Consider the following 20,910-nt stretch of genomic DNA (forward strand, 5'->3'; position numbering starts at 1 on the left):
TGCTGTTACGAGTGGCAATAGTCCAGGCTGCGTTCTTAGCCTACATTACTGTGACATTGCTTATATGCTCCGTAGCCTACTGTAGTGGTGGGCGAGTATGCAGTTGTGTGGAGGATGTCCTCCAGCAGGCAATGTGTGTAAATAAATAAACACTTGCAGTGCTGCTGAGAGATGTCAGTGCTGCTGAGAGATGTCAGTGCTGCTGAGAGATGTGAGAGATGTCAGTGATGCTGAGAGATGTCAGTGTTGCTGAGAGATGTCAGTGATGCTGAGTAGGGTTGCAAAATACCGGGAATTTTCAAAGTTGGAAACTTTCCATGGGAATTAACAGGAATATATGGGAATAAACAGGAAATAATGGGAATAAACTGGGAATTTTTAATATGGCAAGTTAGTCTATAGCAGGGAACTTAAATGTAGTGGACAAAACCCCATCTTGCAGCATAATATTAGTTAAAACAACCTGATTTAATGAAATTTCAGTCAAATTTCTACCCTGCACATACGTCAATCCCATGCAAACAGTAATCAGCATAGGCTACTAGACATAAAGGAAACCTATGGTGCGTTCATGTGCATGGGGAAAATCAATTCCCAGTGAAAATGTCATCTCATGTGGGAATAACTGGTGTGAAACTGAGGGAAGTTTGCAAACAGAGTTGCCCAGTTATTGGCTTGTCGTCACTTTTGTCCTCATTCAAATGGGTGTACGTCATTTTGCATAAACTGTAATGGGACGATTAATCTGTCTGATTAAGTTTGACAACTTTTTGCCATTTTCTGGGATTTTAACTGAACAAACTGATAGTCAGTTAATGTTCCAACCAATCGGATTTTGTTGTCGAGTGGCGTGGTTTATCTTGGGCAGTTCAGTGGTTTCAGTGTTGCTAGCTTAGCACACTAGTAAACCATAGGTAGAGAATGGGATTTCCGCTAGCATGGTAGCTAGCTTTGTATGCTAAGCTAAGTGAAAATACGAACAAACAAATCATATTGCTTATTACGAAACAAAATGTTAATGTTTGTATATGAAACAGTATGAATTATCAAAATTCCCAGTTAAAGTCCCATAATTTCCTTTAATTTAGTTTCCAATTTGGAATATTCCCAAAATTCCCCAGTTTAACTTCCCATTGAAAGTTTCCGGTAAGTTTCCGTAATGCTGAGAGATGTCAGTGTTGCTGAGAGATGTCAGTGATGCTGAGAGATGTGTTGAGTGTGCAGTGTTGCTGAGAGATGTCAGTGCTGCTGAGAGATGTCAGAGCTGCTGAGAGATGTGTTGAGTGTGCAGTGCTGCTGAGAGATGTCAGTGCTGCTTAGGGTTGGGTATCGTTTGAATTTGAACGATTCCGATTCCAATTCCGATTTCTTATTTCGATTCCGGTTCCTAACGATTCTCGATTCCGATTTTTTTAAAGGCAAGGTCAAAAAAAAGTTTAGGATATTTTAAATGAGCTAGCTAACCAATGGTCTTTCTCAGGGTATCTGCACATTTTTCAAGTGCAAATGTAAAGACTTTTAAGACCTTTTCAAGACATCTAAATGAAACTTAAGACTATACCACGGCAAAAAGATATATATGACTGTTTATGCAATAGTTTTTTTTTCCTACTAATTTTAACCCCCACCCCATTTTGGATGTCTACAGAAGTTACCAAATATATTTTGGCGAAAGAAAAATAATTGTGTGTGAATTACCTTCAAAGCTATAAATGCCCAATTTTAGGGTCTGGGCTGCTTGCTTTTGAAGCTGGCTGTACATATTTGGTTTTGCTTACTGCTGAGGTTGACAGTTCTTCACCTGTGTCTGTAATAGCCTAGGCTACTTGCCAAATACATGTCCACTGGACTGGATTCCCTTCAATATTTTTTTCAAAGTTAGACTAAGCTATTTACATATTTTAATAAGCCTACTTTATATAATTTACTATGTGCATCTATTGTCCAATATGCAGCACAGCAAATTAAAGTTAATCCACTACTTTACATTTTGCATACCAGTTGTATCTAAACCAACCAAAGCTTCACTGAAACATTGTAAAACCATTGACTTGTTTTAAATTAATTAAGAGACAGGTCCTCCTCGCATGATCCTGCTGAAAACTGCTGGTTTCATCTCAAGCACGCACGTATTATGAACGCACGTTTTCTTTTATGTAGCCAGTCGCCGACATTCAAAAAATATGCGGTTATAGTTCACAACTTTTGCGAAGTAGGCCTAGCCTACTGGGAAACGTTGGCAAGCAAGCTGCTGGCAGATATTACAGGTAGGCTATTAGGCTATAACTTAGACAGATATGTTCTTCCCTAGGCTAGGCCAGCAACACACGCTGGAAAGATGCAAACAGATCAACTTAACATACAGTATTTCCTCCTGATTGCGAAGCACTGCACATAATTTGACCAGCAGTCTTCGCGTACGATGCTGCGTCGAGCAACGATTTTAGATGCCAAGCGCAACTCCAAAAAGGAAAACAAATGAGCGTCCGGCTTGAGGCTGCGCCGGACGCCGGACAGGGCTTTTAATATCCATATGTCCGGCCTAAATTCGAACGTATGGCCAACCTATCGCTCTTTCTCCCGCTCATTCTACCGTAGGCTTCCTCAGTCCACGTAGGCTACCTGTATATCTCTCTGGCCTCAGCTACACCACGAAAACGTCAGGCATATTATTTTGTAGGCTACATACAGTAGGCCTACTGTATTATTACCGTTTTCACACCTTTAACCACACCTGTGAAAAACATCTTCACTCTGCAACCACTATACTTCCTCCCGTAGCCTAATAGCCTATTCACTTATAGGCCTACAATTGCGTTTTAAATACACAAAACTGGATTGAGACGTCACTCGCTCTCTTGCACTTGCTGGCGGTACCATACGCACATTTAATACCTCTCTTTCGAAAATTCAGTTGTATTTAAGACTATTTAAGGATCCGCGGAAACCCTGCTTTCTGAATGAAATAGTCTGACCTTCAACATGAATTTTACTTCTATGAACTATGCGCTTCTTCGTTGATTATCAGCTGTTTCTTCTTCTGGTCGGCGGACTGGGAATGGAAACTTGGAATCGAAATTTAAACTTTTGAACGATTCCGGGAAAATCGCAAAGATAGTACCGGTTCCAACCAATACTCGATATTCGATACCCGAGCCTAGTGCTGCTGAGAGATGTGTTGAGTGTGCAGTGCTGCTGAGAGATGTCAGTGCTGCTGAGAGATGTGTTGAGTGTGCAGTGTTGCCGAGAGATGTCAGTGCTGCTGAGAGATGTGTTGAGTGTGCAGTGTTGCTGAGAGATGTCAGTGCTGCTGAGAGATGTGTTGAGTGTGCAGTGTTGCTGAGAGATGTCAGTGCTGCTGAGAGATGTGTTGAGTGTGCAGTGTTGCTGAGAGATGTCAGTGCTGCTGAGAGATGTCAGTGCTGCTGAGAGATGTGTTGAGTGTGCAGTGTTGCTGAGAGATGTCAGTGCTGCTGAGAGATGTGTTGAGTGTGCATTGTTGCTGAGAGATGTCAGTGCTGCTGAGAGATGTCAGTGCTGCTGAAAGATGTCAGTGCTGCTGAAAGATGTCAGTGCTGCTAAGAGATGTCAGACACTTTCTCATTGGTACTATTGGGCAAAAGATTGCTGCCTGGAGAACTTCAATCATCTGTGAACAACTTGGCAAGAATGTCCATTCAGAGCACATCAGGAACTAGTCATGTGATGTCCAGGAAAAAGAGGCCCTATGTGTCATCATCACCTTACTTGTCCTGACATTAAGGAAGCGTGCAAGATCACTTCCTTTTGTGCTGCGAGGTCACTTCCTGCTGTGTTGTGTCCACAGTGACGGGTCGTCAGGATGAGGTGGTCAGAGCGACCTGCTTCACCATGATGGCCCACAAGGACTCCGCTGCCGTCCAGCTCCGAGCCTGCCAGATGCTCCAGGTGTGTGTGGAGGCAGGTAGGACTACCTATCCATCAGGTGTGTGTGGAAGCAGGTAGGACTACCTATCCATCAGGTGTATGTGTGTGGAGGCAGGTAGGACTACCTATCCATCAGGTGTATGTGTGTGGAGGCAGGTAGGTAGGACTACCTATCCATCAGGTGTATGTGTGTGGAGGCAGGTAGGACTACCTATCCATCAGGGTCCGTATTCACAAATCATTTTATCTTATCTATATCTATAATATACATCACATAGCAGGCTATATAATATCTAGTAATATTCTTTAATATATTAAATATACTGTATATTGTCTGGCTAACTTGGAAATGCGGTCTAGTTAACCCTTGTTTGTTGGAAATGCGGTCTAGCACTGTTAGTATTGTTTTTAGTATAAAGAGACTTACTTTGAGCTTCTTAAATTAAGACATAAAAACAAGTAAATGTATCTGCCAGTGAAGTAAACAATGTTATCTTAATTTAAGACAAGATTGATCATTTAAGGTAAATTTACTTACTCAACTGGCAGATCAATTAAGACATAAAAACAATGTCTTAATTAACTCAAGTAAATTTAAGAAGTTTTTGACTTATTTTAAGTCAAATAATCTTACAAGAGAGCTCAGGGTAAGTATCTTTTTACTAAAAACAATACTAACTAGATTTTTTATCTTAATATAAGATTATAACACTTGGTAAGATATCATTTTTTTGCAGTGAGTTAACCCTTGTTTGTTGGAAGTGTGGTCTAGTTAACCCTTGTTTGTGGGAAGTGGGAAGTGTGGTCTAGTTAACCCTTGTTTGTGGGAAGTGGGAAGTGTGGTCTAGTTAACCCTTGTTTGTGGGAAGTGTGGTCTAGTTAACCCTTGATTGTGGGAAGTGTGGTCTAGTTAACCCTTGTTGTCCTCCTGAACCCTCCTGCTGTGTGTCCTGTTTTCTGCTCTCAGGGGAGGAGAGTGGTGCCCAGAAGCAGTGTGTGTATGACGACAGCGTCATCTCTTGTGTGCTGTCTGCAATGGACGTCCACGATGGACAACCTGAGCTGCTGACCGAAGCCTTCCGCCTCCTTTTCATCCTATCTGAAAATGGTAAACTCACTCTCCCTCTCTCTCTCTCTCTCTCTATTTCTCTCTCTCCCTCTCTCTCTCTCTCTTTCTCTCTCTCTCTCTCTCTATATTTCTCTCTTTCTCTCTCTCTCTCTTTCTCTCTCTCCCTCTCTCTTTCTCTCTCTCTCTTTCTCTATTTCTCTCTCCCTTTCTCTCTCTCTCTATTTCTCTCTCCCTCTCTCTCTCTCTCTTTCTCTCTCTCTCCCTCTCTCCCTTTCTTTCTCTCTTTCTCTCTCTTTCTCTCTCCCTTTCTTTCTCTCTCTCTCTCTATTTCTCTCTCCCTTTCTTTCTCTCTCTATTTCTCTCTCCCTTTCTTTCTCTCTCTATTTCTCTCTCCCTCTCTTTCTCTCTCTCTCTCTTTGTGCGCATGTCGGAGTGAGTGGGCGGAGCCGAGCGTTTGAGTGAGTGTGACTGTTGGCCGCTGTGCCAGGAACAGCGTTTTTCTATCTTTTTGCTATCTTTTCTATCTCCTTATTATTATTATTATTATTTTTTTTTCTTCTTTATAGTGTTAAGGGTTGGTTCTGTTTGGGTTAGTATAAGTATCACTGGCGTGGGGTTTTGTTGTTACTTGTTTTACCTGGACGTCTGCTTCCAGTGTTTGGTTGCAGCCGCCCCAGGTATGGAGAGTTTTGAAAAACTTACGCGGCGTCATGCTGTTAAAATAGCATCGAATGCCAGTGTAGAGGTTTGTAGTTTAGCAGCAGGAGAAGTTGTAGGGCATGACAATATTCTGTCAGCGGCCCGCATGAACAATGCGATTGTGCTGTTTTTGGGCACGGTTGAGTTGGCTAGTGAGCTGGTTGAAAGGGGTTTAGTGGTTGACGGCATTTTTACTGTCGTCCTTCCTCTCTCCACTCCATCAAAGTGACCTCGTCAAATGTTCCCCCATTTATTAAAGATGAGGTTTTGGCTGAAATTTTATCACGGTATGGTAAATTGGTTTCCGCAATTAAAAAGATTCCAATTGGAAGCAAATCCCCACTTCTGAAACACGTAGTGTCGTTCAGGCGATCCGTATTTATGATTTTAAAAGATAACAAAGATGATTTGGACCTAACTCTAAACGTGAAGGTGGATAACTTCAGTTATGTTATCTATGCTTCAACAAGTGTCATGAAGTGCTTTGGTTGTGGGCAATCAGGGCACCTTGTTCGTGCGTGTCCTAAGGCAAAGGGGAATTCGAGTGATGTGCAAATAAATCACGAAAACACCAGTAGGCCTATGCCTAATGAAATTGTGGTAGATGAGCAGTCTACCGAAATGGGTGCGTCTACTGCTGCGATTGCAGCACCCGCTGTATCCAGTGGGCCTTCGTCTGCCTCAGCCGAGTCAGTAGGGGCAGATCATGCTTCCCTTTTGCGGGAAGAGGTTAACGGGGTAACCCCGATTGATAAGCCAGTAGGCCGAGAACAAAGTTCTCCCACAGATGACGCAGTGAACGCAGAATCTGAGAGTCAGTCCACACAGAACTCGCAGAGCAGTGCTTCTGCTGTCAATTATGACCAAGTTCTTGCGTCTCTAGATGAATCCCTCATTGAGACGGAGGAAAATGTTTTTAAAATGCCCCCCAAAAGAAAGAGATCTAAAAGGACTAAAAAGAGCGATAATTTAACAGATCTTAGCGGCACAGATAACGAATGCGAAAGTGATTTCTCTGACTGTAGCGTTACCTGTAGCTTACGTCATAGTGGGTTTGCTAGTTGCGATTATAGTGTGGAAGACATAAAATCCTTCTTGACAAAAACAAAACATATGAGAAATGTTCGGATTGACGACTACTTCCCTGATGTGGAGCAGTTCACCACGAAAACGAAATCTTTTTTGGGTGAGGGCTGCTTTACAAATCCAGAGTGCTTCCGTCTCAAAAAGATAATGACCAAGATTAACGTTTTGTTAAATAGCGATGTCTGATGTTAGTCTATTTTTCACATGTATTATGATGATGGCGTGTACACAACTCTTATATTTTTTTCTTTTTATCATGGGTGAAATCAGAATTGCTTCTTTAAATTTAAATGGGGCCAGGGAAAGAAGCAAGAGAGCCTTGTTGTTTGAAACGATTAAGAAGAATAGATTTGATGTGCTTCTTGCTCAAGAAACTCATTCTGACGCCTCAATTGCTGCTGACTGGGCAAGTGAGTTTGATGGCCTGTCTATTTTAAGTCACAACACTTCCAATAGTGGTGGGGTTGCCATTCTGTTTTCTCGGACCTTTACTCCCATTTCCTACCAGACTGAGGAATTAGTCAAGGGTAGACTCCTAAAAGTCAGAGCCCAATTTGAAAACAATTTCTTTGTTTTTTTGTGTGTTTATGCACCCACTACACCAATTGATAGAATGCTTTTCTTGAATATGCTAAATGATGCTCTATGCAATTGTGAATCTGAGGATTTTTTACTCCTGGGAGGTGATTTTAATTGTACTGAAAATGCAATGGATAGGAATCATGTAGAGCCACACATGCCCTCACGCAGAAGACTCATAGAACTGATGAATGCAAATGAGCTTGTTGATGTCTGGAGGAACTTTCACAGTACTCAGAAGCAATACACATGGGTTCACTCCTACAATAACCTTTTGTCATTGGCTAGACTGGACAGGTTTTATGGTTTTAAGCATCAGCTGAGTTTGTTTAGGAAATGTGTGATCATCCCAGTTGGTTTTTCAGACCACAGTTTGGTTTTTTGTTCTCTTTCTTTGAGTTCTGTAAAGTCTAAAAGTGCTTATTGGCATTTTAATAATAACTTGTCATCGGATGGCCATTTTAGAGAGGTATTTAGACTGTTTTGGCAGGATTTTAAGAACACAAAGCCATCTTTTAGCTCGTTGCAACAGTGGTGGGACTTTGGTAAATCACAAATAAGACAACTGTGTCAGGATTATACTTTCAGTGTCACAAGGGACATAACTCGTTCAATGATGAAACTTGAAAAGGAAATAATTGAACTCCAGCATTTAGCTGAACAAACTGGCAACCAGACTTACACAGCAAACGTTAAAGCGAAGCAGAAATCATTGGCTGACCTGCTAGGCATAAAGGCACAGGGAGCTCTGGTCAGGTCCCGCTTTCAGAGTGTGGAATTGATGGACGCTCCTTCTAAATTCTTTTTTAATTTGGAAAAAAAGAATGGACAGAGGAGGTTCATTCACTCACTGCTTTCTGAGGATGGAGTTCTGTTGTCCAATCTGGCTGAAATACGTCAGAGAGCAGTCAGTTTTTACGAAGACCTATATAAGAGTGAGAGCTCGGATATTCAGGTGGATGACCAGTCCTTCTTTGAGAACCTACCCCAGGTGGCCGAAGAGGCGAATGCAGTCCTTGGAAGGGTTTTGACCCTAGAGGAGCTGCAGAGAGCCCTCCAGAGTATGGAGTGTGGAAAGGCACCAGGGTTGGATGGTCTACCGGTGGACTTTTATAAGTCCTTTTGGTCAGAAGTGGGTGAGGATGTGCTGACTGTTCTCAGCGACAGTCTTGCCAGGAGGCGGTTGCCACTGAGCTGCCGGAGGGCAATACTCACTTTGCTCCCCAAAAAAGGGGATTTGAATGACATAAGATCATGGAGACCTGTGTCAATCCTCTGTACTGAATATAAATTGCTCTCTAAAGCGTTGGCTAATAGATTGAGTGAAGTTGTGGAGCAGGTTGTTCATCCTGACCAGACCTACTGTGTGCCAGGTAGGCTGATTCAAAATAACATTTCATTGATCAGGGATATATTTGATGTAGGTAAGCTGTTTAACCTGAAATTCGGCTTAGTATCCATTGACCAAGAAAAAGCTTTTGATCGTGTAGAGCACAATTATTTGTGGAGTGCTCTGGCAGCCTTTGGTTTTTGCCCAGAGTTTATTGATATGATTAGAGTTCTGTATTGTGACATTGAGAGTATTTTAAAGGTTAATGGTGACTTGTGTGCTCCTTTTAAAGTCCACAGGGGGGTCAGACAAGGTTGTGCCTTATCTGGTATGTTGTACACTCTGGCAATTGAACCCCTATTGATGAAGTTGAGGAAAGAGCTGGTGGGGGTGAGAATTCCAGCGTGTGAAAGTGTTTTTAAACTGTCAGCTTATGCAGACGATGTTGCAGTACTTGTGAATGGTCAAAGAGACATAAACACTATGTTAGAGATTTTTGATGATTTTAATGTTGTTTCCTCAGCAAGAGTAAACTGGTCCAAAAGTTTAGCTATGCTGGTCGGGACATGGTTAAATGAGCCAAGTCTTCCAGCTGGCTTACATTGGGCCAGGAGTGGTTTTAAATATCTTGGTGTTTTTTTAGGGGATGAAATGTTTATTCAAAAGAACTTTGATGGGGCTGTTGAAAAGGTAAAGGGCCGCCTTGATAAATGGAAATTCCTTTTAAATAAGATATCCTACAAGGGGCGTGTCCTTATTATCAATAATTTGGTGGCATCCGCCCTTTGGCATCAGTTATCTTGTGTGGACCCTCCAGCACAGTTGCTGTCAAGAATCCAGTCAATCCTAGTGGATTTCTTCTGGGATAAACTTCACTGGGTTCCACAGAGCATCTTATACCTACCTAAAGAGGAAGGTGGACATGGACTTGTGCACCTACAAAGTAGGACAGCTGCCTTTCGGTTGCAGTTCGTCCAGCGTCTTCTCATGGGGCCTCTGGATTCCAGCTGGAAATATGTGGCGTGTGCCATTTTACAGACTTTTGATGGACTGGGGCTGGACAGAACTTTGTTTTGGATGGATCCAAAAAGATTGAATATCAACAAACTTCCTGTGTTTTATCGTAATTTGTTTAAAGTTTGGTCCCTTTTAACAGTGCAACGCACAGGAAGCACAGAGTCTTTGTATTGGCTTTTAAAGGAGCCCCTAATCTATGGTTCTGTTTTAGATATGTCTCTTGAAAAGTCTCTTCCCACAATCACACATAGCCTTCTTAGGTCTGGAGTCATTACTATGGAGGGTTTACTTAAGTTAGCAGGACCAGATCTTGTTAACGCTGAACAAGTTGCCAGTCAACTGGGGATGAGATCTATTCGAATAGTAGCTCAGCTACTTGAGAAATGGCGGGCCTCCCTAACAAGAGAACAATTGCAGTTGTTGGCAGACAACTTCAGAGGGCTGTGCAGTTCAGACTGTAATGATCCTTTTCCCAATATTTCATTGTCACCAAATTTGACAGGTTGTACTGGTTCTTACTTGAATTTTGATCAATTGTCTCTTTTGGGTCAGAAGCCAGCTACTGGCAAGTGTTTATATAAACTGTGTGTGAAGTCTTTTAACAAAAAGTCTTTGGACAAGAGGGTGGAAACACCTTGGTGTGCTGTTTTACAAATGGGGGATGATGTCCGACCCCAGTGGAGAGCACTATACAAGTCACCCTTAGCCAAAAAATGTGGAGATTTACAATGGAGGATTCTGCATGGAGCAATTGCAGTCAATGCCTTTGTTTCAGTGTTGAATCCTGTTGTGGGTCAAGAGTGCCCATTTTGTTTTGTGAGAGAGACTGTGTTTCATGCTTTCATGCAGTGTGTAAGGCTAACACCTTTATTCATGGTTCTACAGTCACTCTTTAATCATTTTAATGAAACATTTTCAATGGAGACTTTTATTTTGGGTTTTAAATATGTGCGGAAACATCGTTTCAAATGTCAGCTGATAAACTTTCTCTTAGGTCAAGCAAAAATGGCAATCTATGTTAGTCGTAGAAACAAAATTGAGCAAACATCTAGTGATGACCTAGTAATGGTCTTCTCAATACTTGTGAGGTCTCGCATGTTAATTGATTTTCATTTCTACAAAGCCATGATGAATCTTGAATCTTTTGAAGAAATTTGGTGTTATGATAGTGTGTTGTGTATGGTTGCTGATGGCGAATTGCAGTTTGCACATTTCTTGGAGAAAACTTGACTTGCTCCTTGATTTTATTTATTTATTTATTTTATCTTTAATGTGACTGTACATTGTGACAAAGTGATCATGTAAATACTTTGTGGCAAGAATGTAATAAAGGGTTTTTGAAATTCAAATTCAATTCTCTCTCTCTCTTTCTCTTTCTCTCTCTTTCTCTCTCTCTATTTCTCTCTCTTTCTCTCTCTCTCTCTCTCTCTCTTTGAGCGGAAGTGAGTGTGTGTGCAGAGTGTGAGTGTGACTGGAGGCCGACTGCTTGAGTGAGTGCCCTTTACATTCTATCTTTTTGTTTGTTTAAATATTTATTTGTTCGATAGTATTGTTTGTTAATTGACTTGAGAATCTGCTGCCAGCATTAAGCTGGGTAGTATGGCAACTCCTAAATCAAAACTTGATTGTCTTACCAGACGGCATGGCGTTAAAGTGGCGTCTAGTGTTAGTGTGGAAGCGTGTAGTTTAGCGGTGAGTAAAATTGTTGGATACGAGAATGTATTGTCGGCATCTAGAATGAACAATGCGATCGTTGTTTTTTTGAGTACAATCGAAAAAGCCTATGAAGTTGTTCAATCTGGAATTGAAATTGATGGTTGGCTTGCCCCTGTTCTTTCACTTAGCAGCCCATCTAAGAAAATCACATTGTCTAACGTGCCACCGTTCTTAAAAGATGAGGTGTTAATCAGAGAACTTTCGAAAGTATGGCAAAGTGGTGTCTCAAGTTAAGAAAATACCTGTGGGATGCAAGTCAACTTTGTTGAGCCATATGGTGTCTTTTAGACACCAGGTGCATATGTTTCTGAAACAGGACTGTGATTTTAGCGCAGTGTTTAAGTTTAATGTTGATGGCTATGATTACACTGTTTTTGCAACATCAGACTCCATGAAATGTTTTGGTTGTGGTGGACATGGACATTTGGTTCGTGCTTGCCCAAACAAAAAAGTAAAGGAATAATGTAAAGGAACAAACTGATGCACCTGCAAATTATTCTGAAATTGGTGAGGAAACTGAGCCATCTGACCCGCCCACTATTACGGCTGGTGGTGCAGAGTCTGTGTCTGTAGTGGTAGAATTACATGTGCCGACACCGGATTTATCAAACGTGGTTGAGAAAGAGAATGTGACAGAAAAAGTGACCGAATCGAACGAAGCCGCTGAAATAAAAAAAATAGCAGAGTCTGAAATAATTTTGGCTGCGCCCGCACCAGCTGATGTGATCATGGATGAGAGCAGTTCTTGTGAACCTGCCGGGGTTACGGAGACTGTAGGCCTAGAGGCTGCAGAGTTGGTTAATAAGAGAGCTCGTACACAAGCAGAGGTGGCTGGCAGTGAAACGGTCCGAGAGGAAAATATTTTCAAAATTCCCAAAAATAAATGAAAGAAATCCTCTAGTAATAAAGCTACAAAACAATTGAAAAAAGACATTGATGTTGAGCTACCAACTACAGATAAGAGCGATGGTTACTCCACTGATTCTAGTTTGTCAAGTTCACAATCACAAGAGCTTTCTCAACCGTTAGTTGTCGTGTACTCCACTCAGGAGATAAGCCATTTTTTACAGACTACCAAATTTGTGCGTAATGTCAAGGTTGAGGATTATTTTTCCAATATACAACAGTTCATTGATGATGCCACATATCTAATGAGGACAAATGAGGACGGAGGTTTTACCGACCAAGAGATGTTTCGCTTGGTTAAGAAGTTGAAAAAAGGAGAACCGACTGGAAATGATGGTGATACTCAGTAAAATATGTATGTTTATTTTCTTTGTCTTTTTTTTGGTTACTTTCTTTTTTTGAAATGGGTGAAGTTAGAGTCGCTACTCTGAATTTGAATGGGGCCAGAGACGTGAGGAAAAGAGCAGAATTGGATGAATTAAGCAGAAAAATATTGATGTTCAAGAGACACATAGCGACTTAACTAATGAAGTTGATCGGGTGAAGGAGTGGGATGGGCGTGCCATACTCAGTCACAATACGTCCTTAAGTGGAGGTGTTGCTATCCTCTTTTCAAAGTCGTTTCTTCCATATTCTTATGATGTGGAAGAGGTGGTTAAAGGAAGACTATTGAAAGTAAAAGCAGTTTTTGAAAATGATGTTTTTGTTTTCATTTGTGTTTATGCTCCTACCTTAGCTGTAGAGAGGACGTGTTTTTTGGATAAGCTTGGTGATGTTCTTGGTGCATGTAATAGTCCTGATTTTCTGTTTCTGGGTGGTGATTTTAATTGTACTGCTGATATTTTAGATAGAAATCATGTAGAACCTCATGCAGCCTCTCGCAAGCGTGTTATTGAGTTAATTGAAGCATATGAATTGATTGACATATGGAGATCTTTTCACAAAAAACAAAGGCAATATAGTTGGTCTCATTGTCGTAATAATTCTTTATCAATGGCAAGACTGGACCAAATGTACTGTTTTAAGCATTTTTTTAGTGCTTTTCGATGTTCCTATATTAGTCCTGTTGGTTTTTCTGACCATTGCATGGCATGTTGTGTACTTATAAAATCTGCGGTTAAACCAAAAAGTGCTTATTGGCATTTTAATAAGATGTTGTTGAACGATCAAACTTTTAGAGAAGCTTTTGCTGTTTTTTGGGAGAGTTTTAAGTTGGAGAAGCCTTTTTTTCCCTCTTTGCAACAATGGTGGGATGTAGCAAAAATTCAAATTAAACATGTATGTCAAAAATATACTTTCAATGTCAGTAGAGACCAATTCAGAGCAAATAGAATTACTTAAAAGTAAAAAAGTGGAATTGGCTGAGATTTTGGGGGGAAAAACACAGGGCGCTTTGATCCGCTCAAGAATACAAAATGTATCTGTAATGGATGTTCCGTCTAAGTATTTCTTTAATTTAGAGAAGAAAAATGGAAGAAAAAAGTTAATTCATGCTGTGCGACCAGAAACAGGAACATTGTTGACTAAGCCAAATGAAATAAGACAACGAGAAAGGAGTTTTTACTCAGAACTTTTTAAAAGTGAATTGGTTGGAAATCAGGAGATTGAACGTGGTTTCCTTCATGATTTGCCAACGCTTTCAAAGGCTTCAGCAAAGATGCTGGATGGAGCTTTATCATTGAAAGAACTCTATACTGCCCTTATGGGTATGGAAAATGGACGTGCTCCTGGTATTGATGGACTGCCAGTTGAGTTTTACAAAGGCTTTTGGTCAGTATTGGGGAAAGATCTCCATGAAGTGCTGAATGACAGTATAGAGAAAGGAATCCTTCCTCTGAGCTGTCGAAGGGCTGTGTTGACACTGTTACCAAAAAAAGGTGACTTGACCGACCTGAAGCATTGGCGCCCAGTGTCTCTCCTGTGCATTGATGTTAAAATGTTTTCCAAAGCAGGGCCGTTTCAAGGAATTTGGGGGCCCCAAGCAAAATGGACATGGAGCCCCCCCCCCCCCCCTGCACCGCACGCAAAGCCTACAGGAACCACCGCATAGCCATACAGTTTAAGTTCACCCACAGTTTATATAAATACAAAATTTTGACAGTGCAAATACTGCAGTTGCATATATATACTGTGCATTAGTTTTGAACATTTTGAACATTTGAACATTTGCAAAAACACCACCGTACCATAAAATCCAATGTCAGCTTCTTCCTCATGAATGGAGGATGAAGTTGATGGTGTACCTTGGAAAATAATTGAAAAAAAATCTGAAATTACCTGTGAAGTACGTTTGACCATTTCACTGTTAGCATAGAAAAAGGTCATTAACAGCTCAGCTCAGTGAGAGAAATTCACTCTACCTTCATCAGTGGGGGTATCCTTAGGAAGAGCCTGAGGGCTGAGACATTTAAGCAAAGCACCTTGAGGGAGAAAGAAAAGATATGTTAGCATTTCCATATTTTGATATTTAGAAGGGATGCAGCTTCACAACTACCAATGCTTACTATAAAAACATCCCAAGCTAATGTTATACATTGACCTAGGCCTACTTGTAGCTTAACATAGCATTTAAGCATTCTGCTGTTTGAGAATTAGACAGACGCACCTGGTGCTTTAAAGACAGTAAACAGCTGGCGTGCATGAATACTGCTAGACATGAATGTTCCAGTCTGCTTTGATGCACGGAAATTATCATGTGGTTTTCCTAACCCCCATTTGGTAAATAGATTATCACGGTCGAATAATTAGTATAGCAGAGAAGCTATGCCACTTTCATCAAAACCTATTACAAAGCTATAGCAATGTTAAATACGATAAACAGTGATTCTGGAACAGATCTGCGTCTTCCTTATCCCGTTAATAAACATATTACAGTATGTAACCATATTCCGTCCGTTCGAGAGAAAAAAAAAATGCGCTAACTGTTCTAGTTTGTTACAAGCAGCATGGGCCCTCAGGCAGGTAGTTAACATAAACATTTTTTGCTAGGCTAGCCTTCCTGCTGCGACATTACACCATTTGTACAAGACAAGTAGAGCTATTTTATCCAGTGTAATATATCACTTACCACTATCTTGTTTTTTCTTGTCATTCTCTTCCTTTCTCTTCTTTCTTTTCTGTCTTCCGGACGCATAACTCCGCTTCATTTATGACTGCCGAGGTTTTATATTTTCGCGGCAGCAGAGCTCACGAACCTCTGGCTGGCTGCTGTCAGCGACTACTGAGAGGGGCCCCCTTGTGGGGGATCCCGGTATTGCCGGTAACAGTGTCGTTGCACTTTACTGCATTGACTATCAAAGGGGCACTCACAGTTTGTCGTTGTATTTTATTCTTAACCAGTCGTTGTCTTGGGGCCCCTGGCCAGCTCGGGGCCCCAAGCAATTGCTTGGTTTGCTTGCCTTCTAGCGACGGGCCTGTTCCAAAGCACTAGCAACTAGATTGAGAGAAGTGATGGAACAAATAATACATGTTGATCAAACCTACTGTATTCCTGAAAGGTAAATTTTTGACAACATTTTCCTTGTCCGAGATGCGATTGAAGTTTCTAGTAAATTAAAAAAGAATTTTGGATTTGTTTTCATGGATCAGGAAAAAGCTTTTGACAGAGTTGAGCATAAGTATTTATGGGGGGTGTTAGAGGCTTTTGGATTCAATTCGGGTTTTATTAATTTAATTAAGGTGCTCTATAATGACATTGAGAGTATAGTGAAAGTTAATGGTGGTTTGTGTCCCCCTTTTAAAGCACTAAGAGGTGTAAGACAAGGTTGTTCATTGTCTGGAATGCTCTATTCAATGGCAATAGAACCTTTGCTTCACAAATTAAGGTGTAAAATGACTGGCTTTTCTCTGTCCAATTGTGAAAAGGTTTTTTGTTTATCAGCGTATGCCGATGATTTGGTTGTAGTAGTCAATGATCAAAATGACCAGCCAAACTCCCAGAAGGGTTAAATTGGAAAAAAGGGGGTTTCAAATATCTGGGTGTCTTTTTGGGAGATGATAATACTGTACAAAGGAATTGGGATGGAGTCATTGAAAAAGTGAAGGGACGTTTAAAAAAATGGACGTGGCTATTACCTCAGATGTCATATAGGGGACGCTGTCTGGTTATCAACAATCTAGTGGCATCCTTTTTGTGGCATCGGCTGGCTGTTTTAGATCCACCATCAGGTCTTTTAATGAAGATCCAGTCAACCCTAATAGATTTCTTCTGGGATAAGTTACATTGGATCCCTCAGAGTGTTTTATATTTGCCAAAGAAAGAAGGTGGCCAGGGTTTAATCCATTTGCCCAGTAGAGCAGCTGCTTTTAGGCTTCAGTTCATTCAGAGGTTTCTTACTGGGCCAGAAGATCTTGTTTGGAGGCCTGTGGCTTGTGAAATCATGCATAATGTGAGTGGTTTGGGTTTAGACAAATCTTTGTTTTTCCTGGATCCTCATGCAATACATTGTATTGATTTACCTGTTTTTTATAAAGGACTTTTTAAGATCTGGGGTTTATTTAATGTTAGCCGAGCGGAAGAGACTGGTTCTTTGCATTGGCTCCTAGAGGAGCCTCTAATCTATGGATCAAGACTGGACATTTCAAAGAATGTAATGCCTGGATTGAACAGTTATTTATGCAGTACTGGACTTACACGTTTGCGTCATTTGGTGGATGTATCAGGCTCTCTTAGGGACAGTGCCACACTGGCTGTACGCATGGGAGTGAGGTCCTTGCGCATGGTGGATAAGATCTTGCATTGCTGGAGAACAGAACTAACATCACGTGAGCGCAAAATGATAAAGAAATATGTTGATGCCGTTTTGATTAGTGATAGAGAAGACCCTTTTCCTGAATTGTCACTTACACCGAAATTAAATGATTGTAAAGGTATTTTTTTGCCCCCTCCAAAAGAAATAGATTTTAGCGAAGTCAATGGTAAATGTCTTTACAAGAACTGTGTTAAAGTGATAAATAAAGAAAGACTAAATGGAAAGGTTGACACACCTTGGCGTTCTACTTTTGGTTTAGTAAGTACTGTTCCACCAGAGTGGAAATCTCTATACAAACCACCATTAACTAAAAGAGCTGGGGATTTACAACGGAGGTTACTGCTGGTATTTTGGCAGTTAACTCTTTTATTTCTGTTTTAAATCAAAATGTAAGCCATGAATGTCCTTTTTGTTTGGAGAGAGAGACTGTTTTTCATGCCTACTCAAATTGTTTCAGACTGCCACCTTTGTTTAAGTTGCTGGCAAAGCTATTAGAGTGTTTTGGAGAGATTTTCTCTATTCAGACCTTCATATTGGGGTTTAAATATGTTCAGAAAGAACGTTGCAAGTGTGAAATGATTAATTATATCTTTGGGAATGCTAAGATGGCCATTTATATAAGTAGGAAGAATAAGATTGAAAAAGACTCTGATCATGATGTAATTGACATTTTTATTCGCCTGGTGAAATCAAGAGTAAAATTAGAATTTGACTTTTATGAAACAAAAGGTGATTTTAATTCTTTTGAAGAAGAATGGTGCCAAAGTGGAGCAATATGCTCATTGGTCGATAATGAATGATTTTTTTCAGGTTATTTTCTTTGATTTTCAGTTTTTCTAAAAAGAGTGATGGTTTTATGGTAATCTGATCGTGTGTTTTGTAATAAAGAGCTGTTAAAATTCTTTCTCTCTTTCTCTCTCTCTCTATTTCTCTCTCCCTCTCTCTCTCTCTCTCTCTATTTCTCTTTTTCTCTCTCTTTCTCTCTCTCTCTCTCTCTCTCTCTCTATCTATTTCTCTCTTTCTCTCTCTATATTTCTCTCTTTCTCTCCCTCTCTCTCTCTCTCTTTCTCTCTCTCTTTCCCTCTCTCTCTCTCTCTCTCTCTCTGATAATATTGGAAGGGAAAGCTATCCCTCTCTCTCTCTTTCACTCTTCCCCCCTCTCTCCCTCTCTTTTTCTCTCTCTCCCTCTCTTTCTCTCTCTCTCTGATAATATTTGAAGGGAAAGTTATCCCTCTCTCTCTTTCATTCACCCCCCCCCCCCTCTCTCTCTGTGATAATGTTTGAAGGGATTCCCTTGATGCCCGCTTTGTCTAGTTGTTGGAGTGTGAGATTTTTGTAGTTACATTACATTACACTGTAGTCCACTCTGTCTATTATACATGGGCCATAAAAATGCAGTGCATGTGATTTATCTATAGTATTCCAGATCTATATGATTCTAAGTAGCAAGTTCCTTTCAGCAATGTGACAAAAGTATGTTTTATTTTGAGCAGTCCAGCGTGAAGGAAGCATATGTTGTGTGTGTGAATGGCTCTGGTGTGTGTGTGTGTGTGTGTGTGTGTGTGTGTGTGTCCCTGTCGGCGAGGTCGTTTCTGGAGCTGAACGGCGTGGGCCAGGCAGTCCGAGCGAATGGCTCTGATGTGTGTGTGTGTGTGTGCAGCCCGGTCAGCAAGGTCATTTCTGGAGCTGAGTGGCCTGGGCCAGGCGGTCCGAGCGAATGGCATTGATGTGTGTGTGTGTGTGTGTGTGTGTTTGTGCAGCCCGGTCAGCGAGGTCGTTTCTGGAGCTGAATGGCGTGGGTCAAGCGGTCCGAGCACTCAAGGCTTTCTCCCACCACCAGCCCATCATCTGCCACACCTGCAGATGCATCTGGAGAGCTCTGGAAACACGTCAGTACCGGGGGGGGGGGTTCTTTTTTTATCTAACCCTGCCTTGTACACAAACTCCTAGCTGTTATTTGTTGACATGAAAATTCACATCAGTTTATACAGATTATCAATACAGATTATCAATACTGAATCATTTTATACAGATTATCAATACTGAATCAGTTTATACAGATTATCAATACTGAATCAGTTTATACAGATTATCAATACTAAATCAATTTATACAGATTATCTGCCGGAACCACCCCAGATCTGTGTCACACCTGTTCCAGAATATCTCATTGTGCTGCACCGGTGACCCTGCCCTGCTTTGACCTTGCCTTGACCTTGTCTTGACCTTTCTTTGACCTTGCCTTGACCTTGCCCTTGCGTTGACCTTGCCCGTGCCTTGACCTTGCCTTGCCCTTGCGTTGACTTTGACCTTGACCTTGACCTTGCCTTGACCTTGCTTTGACCTTGCCTTGCAGATGAGCCCCCGGCTGGCGTGCATCTGTGGGGCTGTGTGGAGGCCGTGTGTGTTGCCGCGGAGACACACCCGCAGGAAGGAGTGGTGATGGGGGCCGTGTGTGCCGCGCTGCTGTCCCTCTCTGTCCGAGGTGAGAACTCAGGGTTTGACCTTTGACCTGCAGAAGTGGGCGTTTATGCGGAGGCGACATTGACAACACGTAAACGGACGGACTCTCATGTTGCTCATATGTTTAATGTAGCCAGATTAATTGATTATGGCAGAAGCAAACTAGTCTAGAAGGTCATAGACAAACTAGTCCACAAGGTCACAGGTTAACGCTAAGTGGTGAGATGCAACTGCTAACTAACTTGTTCCCCTAACCTTCACATGGAGTGAATAAAAAGTTTGAAATGTACTGTTGAGTGCTACCCTTGATAAATGTTTATGTTTATTAGCTGACGTATTGAGCGCCCAGTCTAGGTGAGATGAAGGTATTGAGTGTGTCATTCCAATGTGTTGTTTTATCCTCTGTCCTTCCTGCACCATCTCAGAGACGTTCGAGGATAAGGACGTTGAAGACGCGACCTTGGTGCTGCTGCAGGCCCTGAGAGGTCACTCCCGCCTGCCCACCCTGGTGCAGCACGCCTTCCTGGCACTGGTCAACCTCACCCACATGTCCAGTGAGCACAGCGGCTGTTCGGTTTCTACACTGTCTTGTGTTTTCAGCTGGTTTTTACACTGTCTTGTGTTTCCAACTGGTTTTTACGCTGTCTTGTGTTTTCAGTTAGGGCTTTTTTAAGTGTAAATGAAATGTACACTAATACAACTAGGCTGCAAGTAATCATAACCTATACAGCTTGCGACTATGAGTTTGGGGTTTACCAGAGGTGATGTACTACCAAGCAAACAAAGGCAGCCTACAGTGCAAACCCCCTACTGACAAGCAGCAGCTGGCCTGAGCCGACTCAACAAACAAACTTGACAGTGCCTCAGGCAGCAGTACAGTGAACGAGTAGCACATCCTCTTCATCCTATTTTGGCCAATCAGACGAGTGAAGCAAGCTACTATAGACCTCTGAAGTTTGCCTACAAAAAAGCTGCCATCTTTGACATCCGGTATCTGGCGATTTTTCCTATGGGAAAATAACATGGGGATTTTGATTTATCACACCTGTTAAACTCCGGCGGGGATGAAAAAGTCTGAAATGCAGACGTTTTCCTGAACACACTTTTGTCCTCTGCCTTCGAGTGGATACTGTGATCTCCGGTACGTGAAGGCGGCACACTTAGATTTTTGCTACCCCAGAGCTAACTTGCCTTGCAACTTGCCATAGGTAGTTAGCTTCAATTAACAACCGGATCTCCTTATATGGGCAAAGATGGCCGATTTGGTTCTTTTTTGTAGGCGAACTTCAGAGGTCTATTCAGAAGTAGTGCAGGTCTTGCCCAATCAGATGAGTGAAGCAAGCCACTATTTCAGAGTCACGGAATGAAGACTATTTTGAACTGAAGCT

General features: G+C 41.5%; 1 protein-coding gene across 2 annotated transcripts in view; it reads left to right on the forward strand.

Annotated features, from left to right (window-relative positions):
* Positions 1-20,910, forward strand: part of LOC121715306 (serine/threonine kinase-like domain-containing protein STKLD1) — a 46,854-nt gene that overhangs the window by 22,824 nt on the left and 3,120 nt on the right. The window contains exons 12-16 of one of the 2 annotated variants that reach the window (XM_042100889.1): positions 3,827-3,964; positions 4,874-5,014; positions 18,820-18,948; positions 19,416-19,544; positions 19,948-20,076. In XM_042100889.1, the coding sequence (XP_041956823.1) occupies positions 3,827-3,964; positions 4,874-5,014; positions 18,820-18,948; positions 19,416-19,544; positions 19,948-20,076 (666 nt within the window). The remainder of the gene's footprint in view (positions 1-3,826; positions 3,965-4,873; positions 5,015-18,819; positions 18,949-19,415; positions 19,545-19,947; positions 20,077-20,910) is intronic. The other variant, XM_042100890.1, reaches the window with a different exon arrangement.

This window comes from Alosa sapidissima, chromosome 8, assembly GCF_018492685.1.
Source record: "Alosa sapidissima isolate fAloSap1 chromosome 8, fAloSap1.pri, whole genome shotgun sequence".
NCBI lineage: Eukaryota > Metazoa > Chordata > Actinopteri > Clupeiformes > Clupeidae > Alosa > Alosa sapidissima.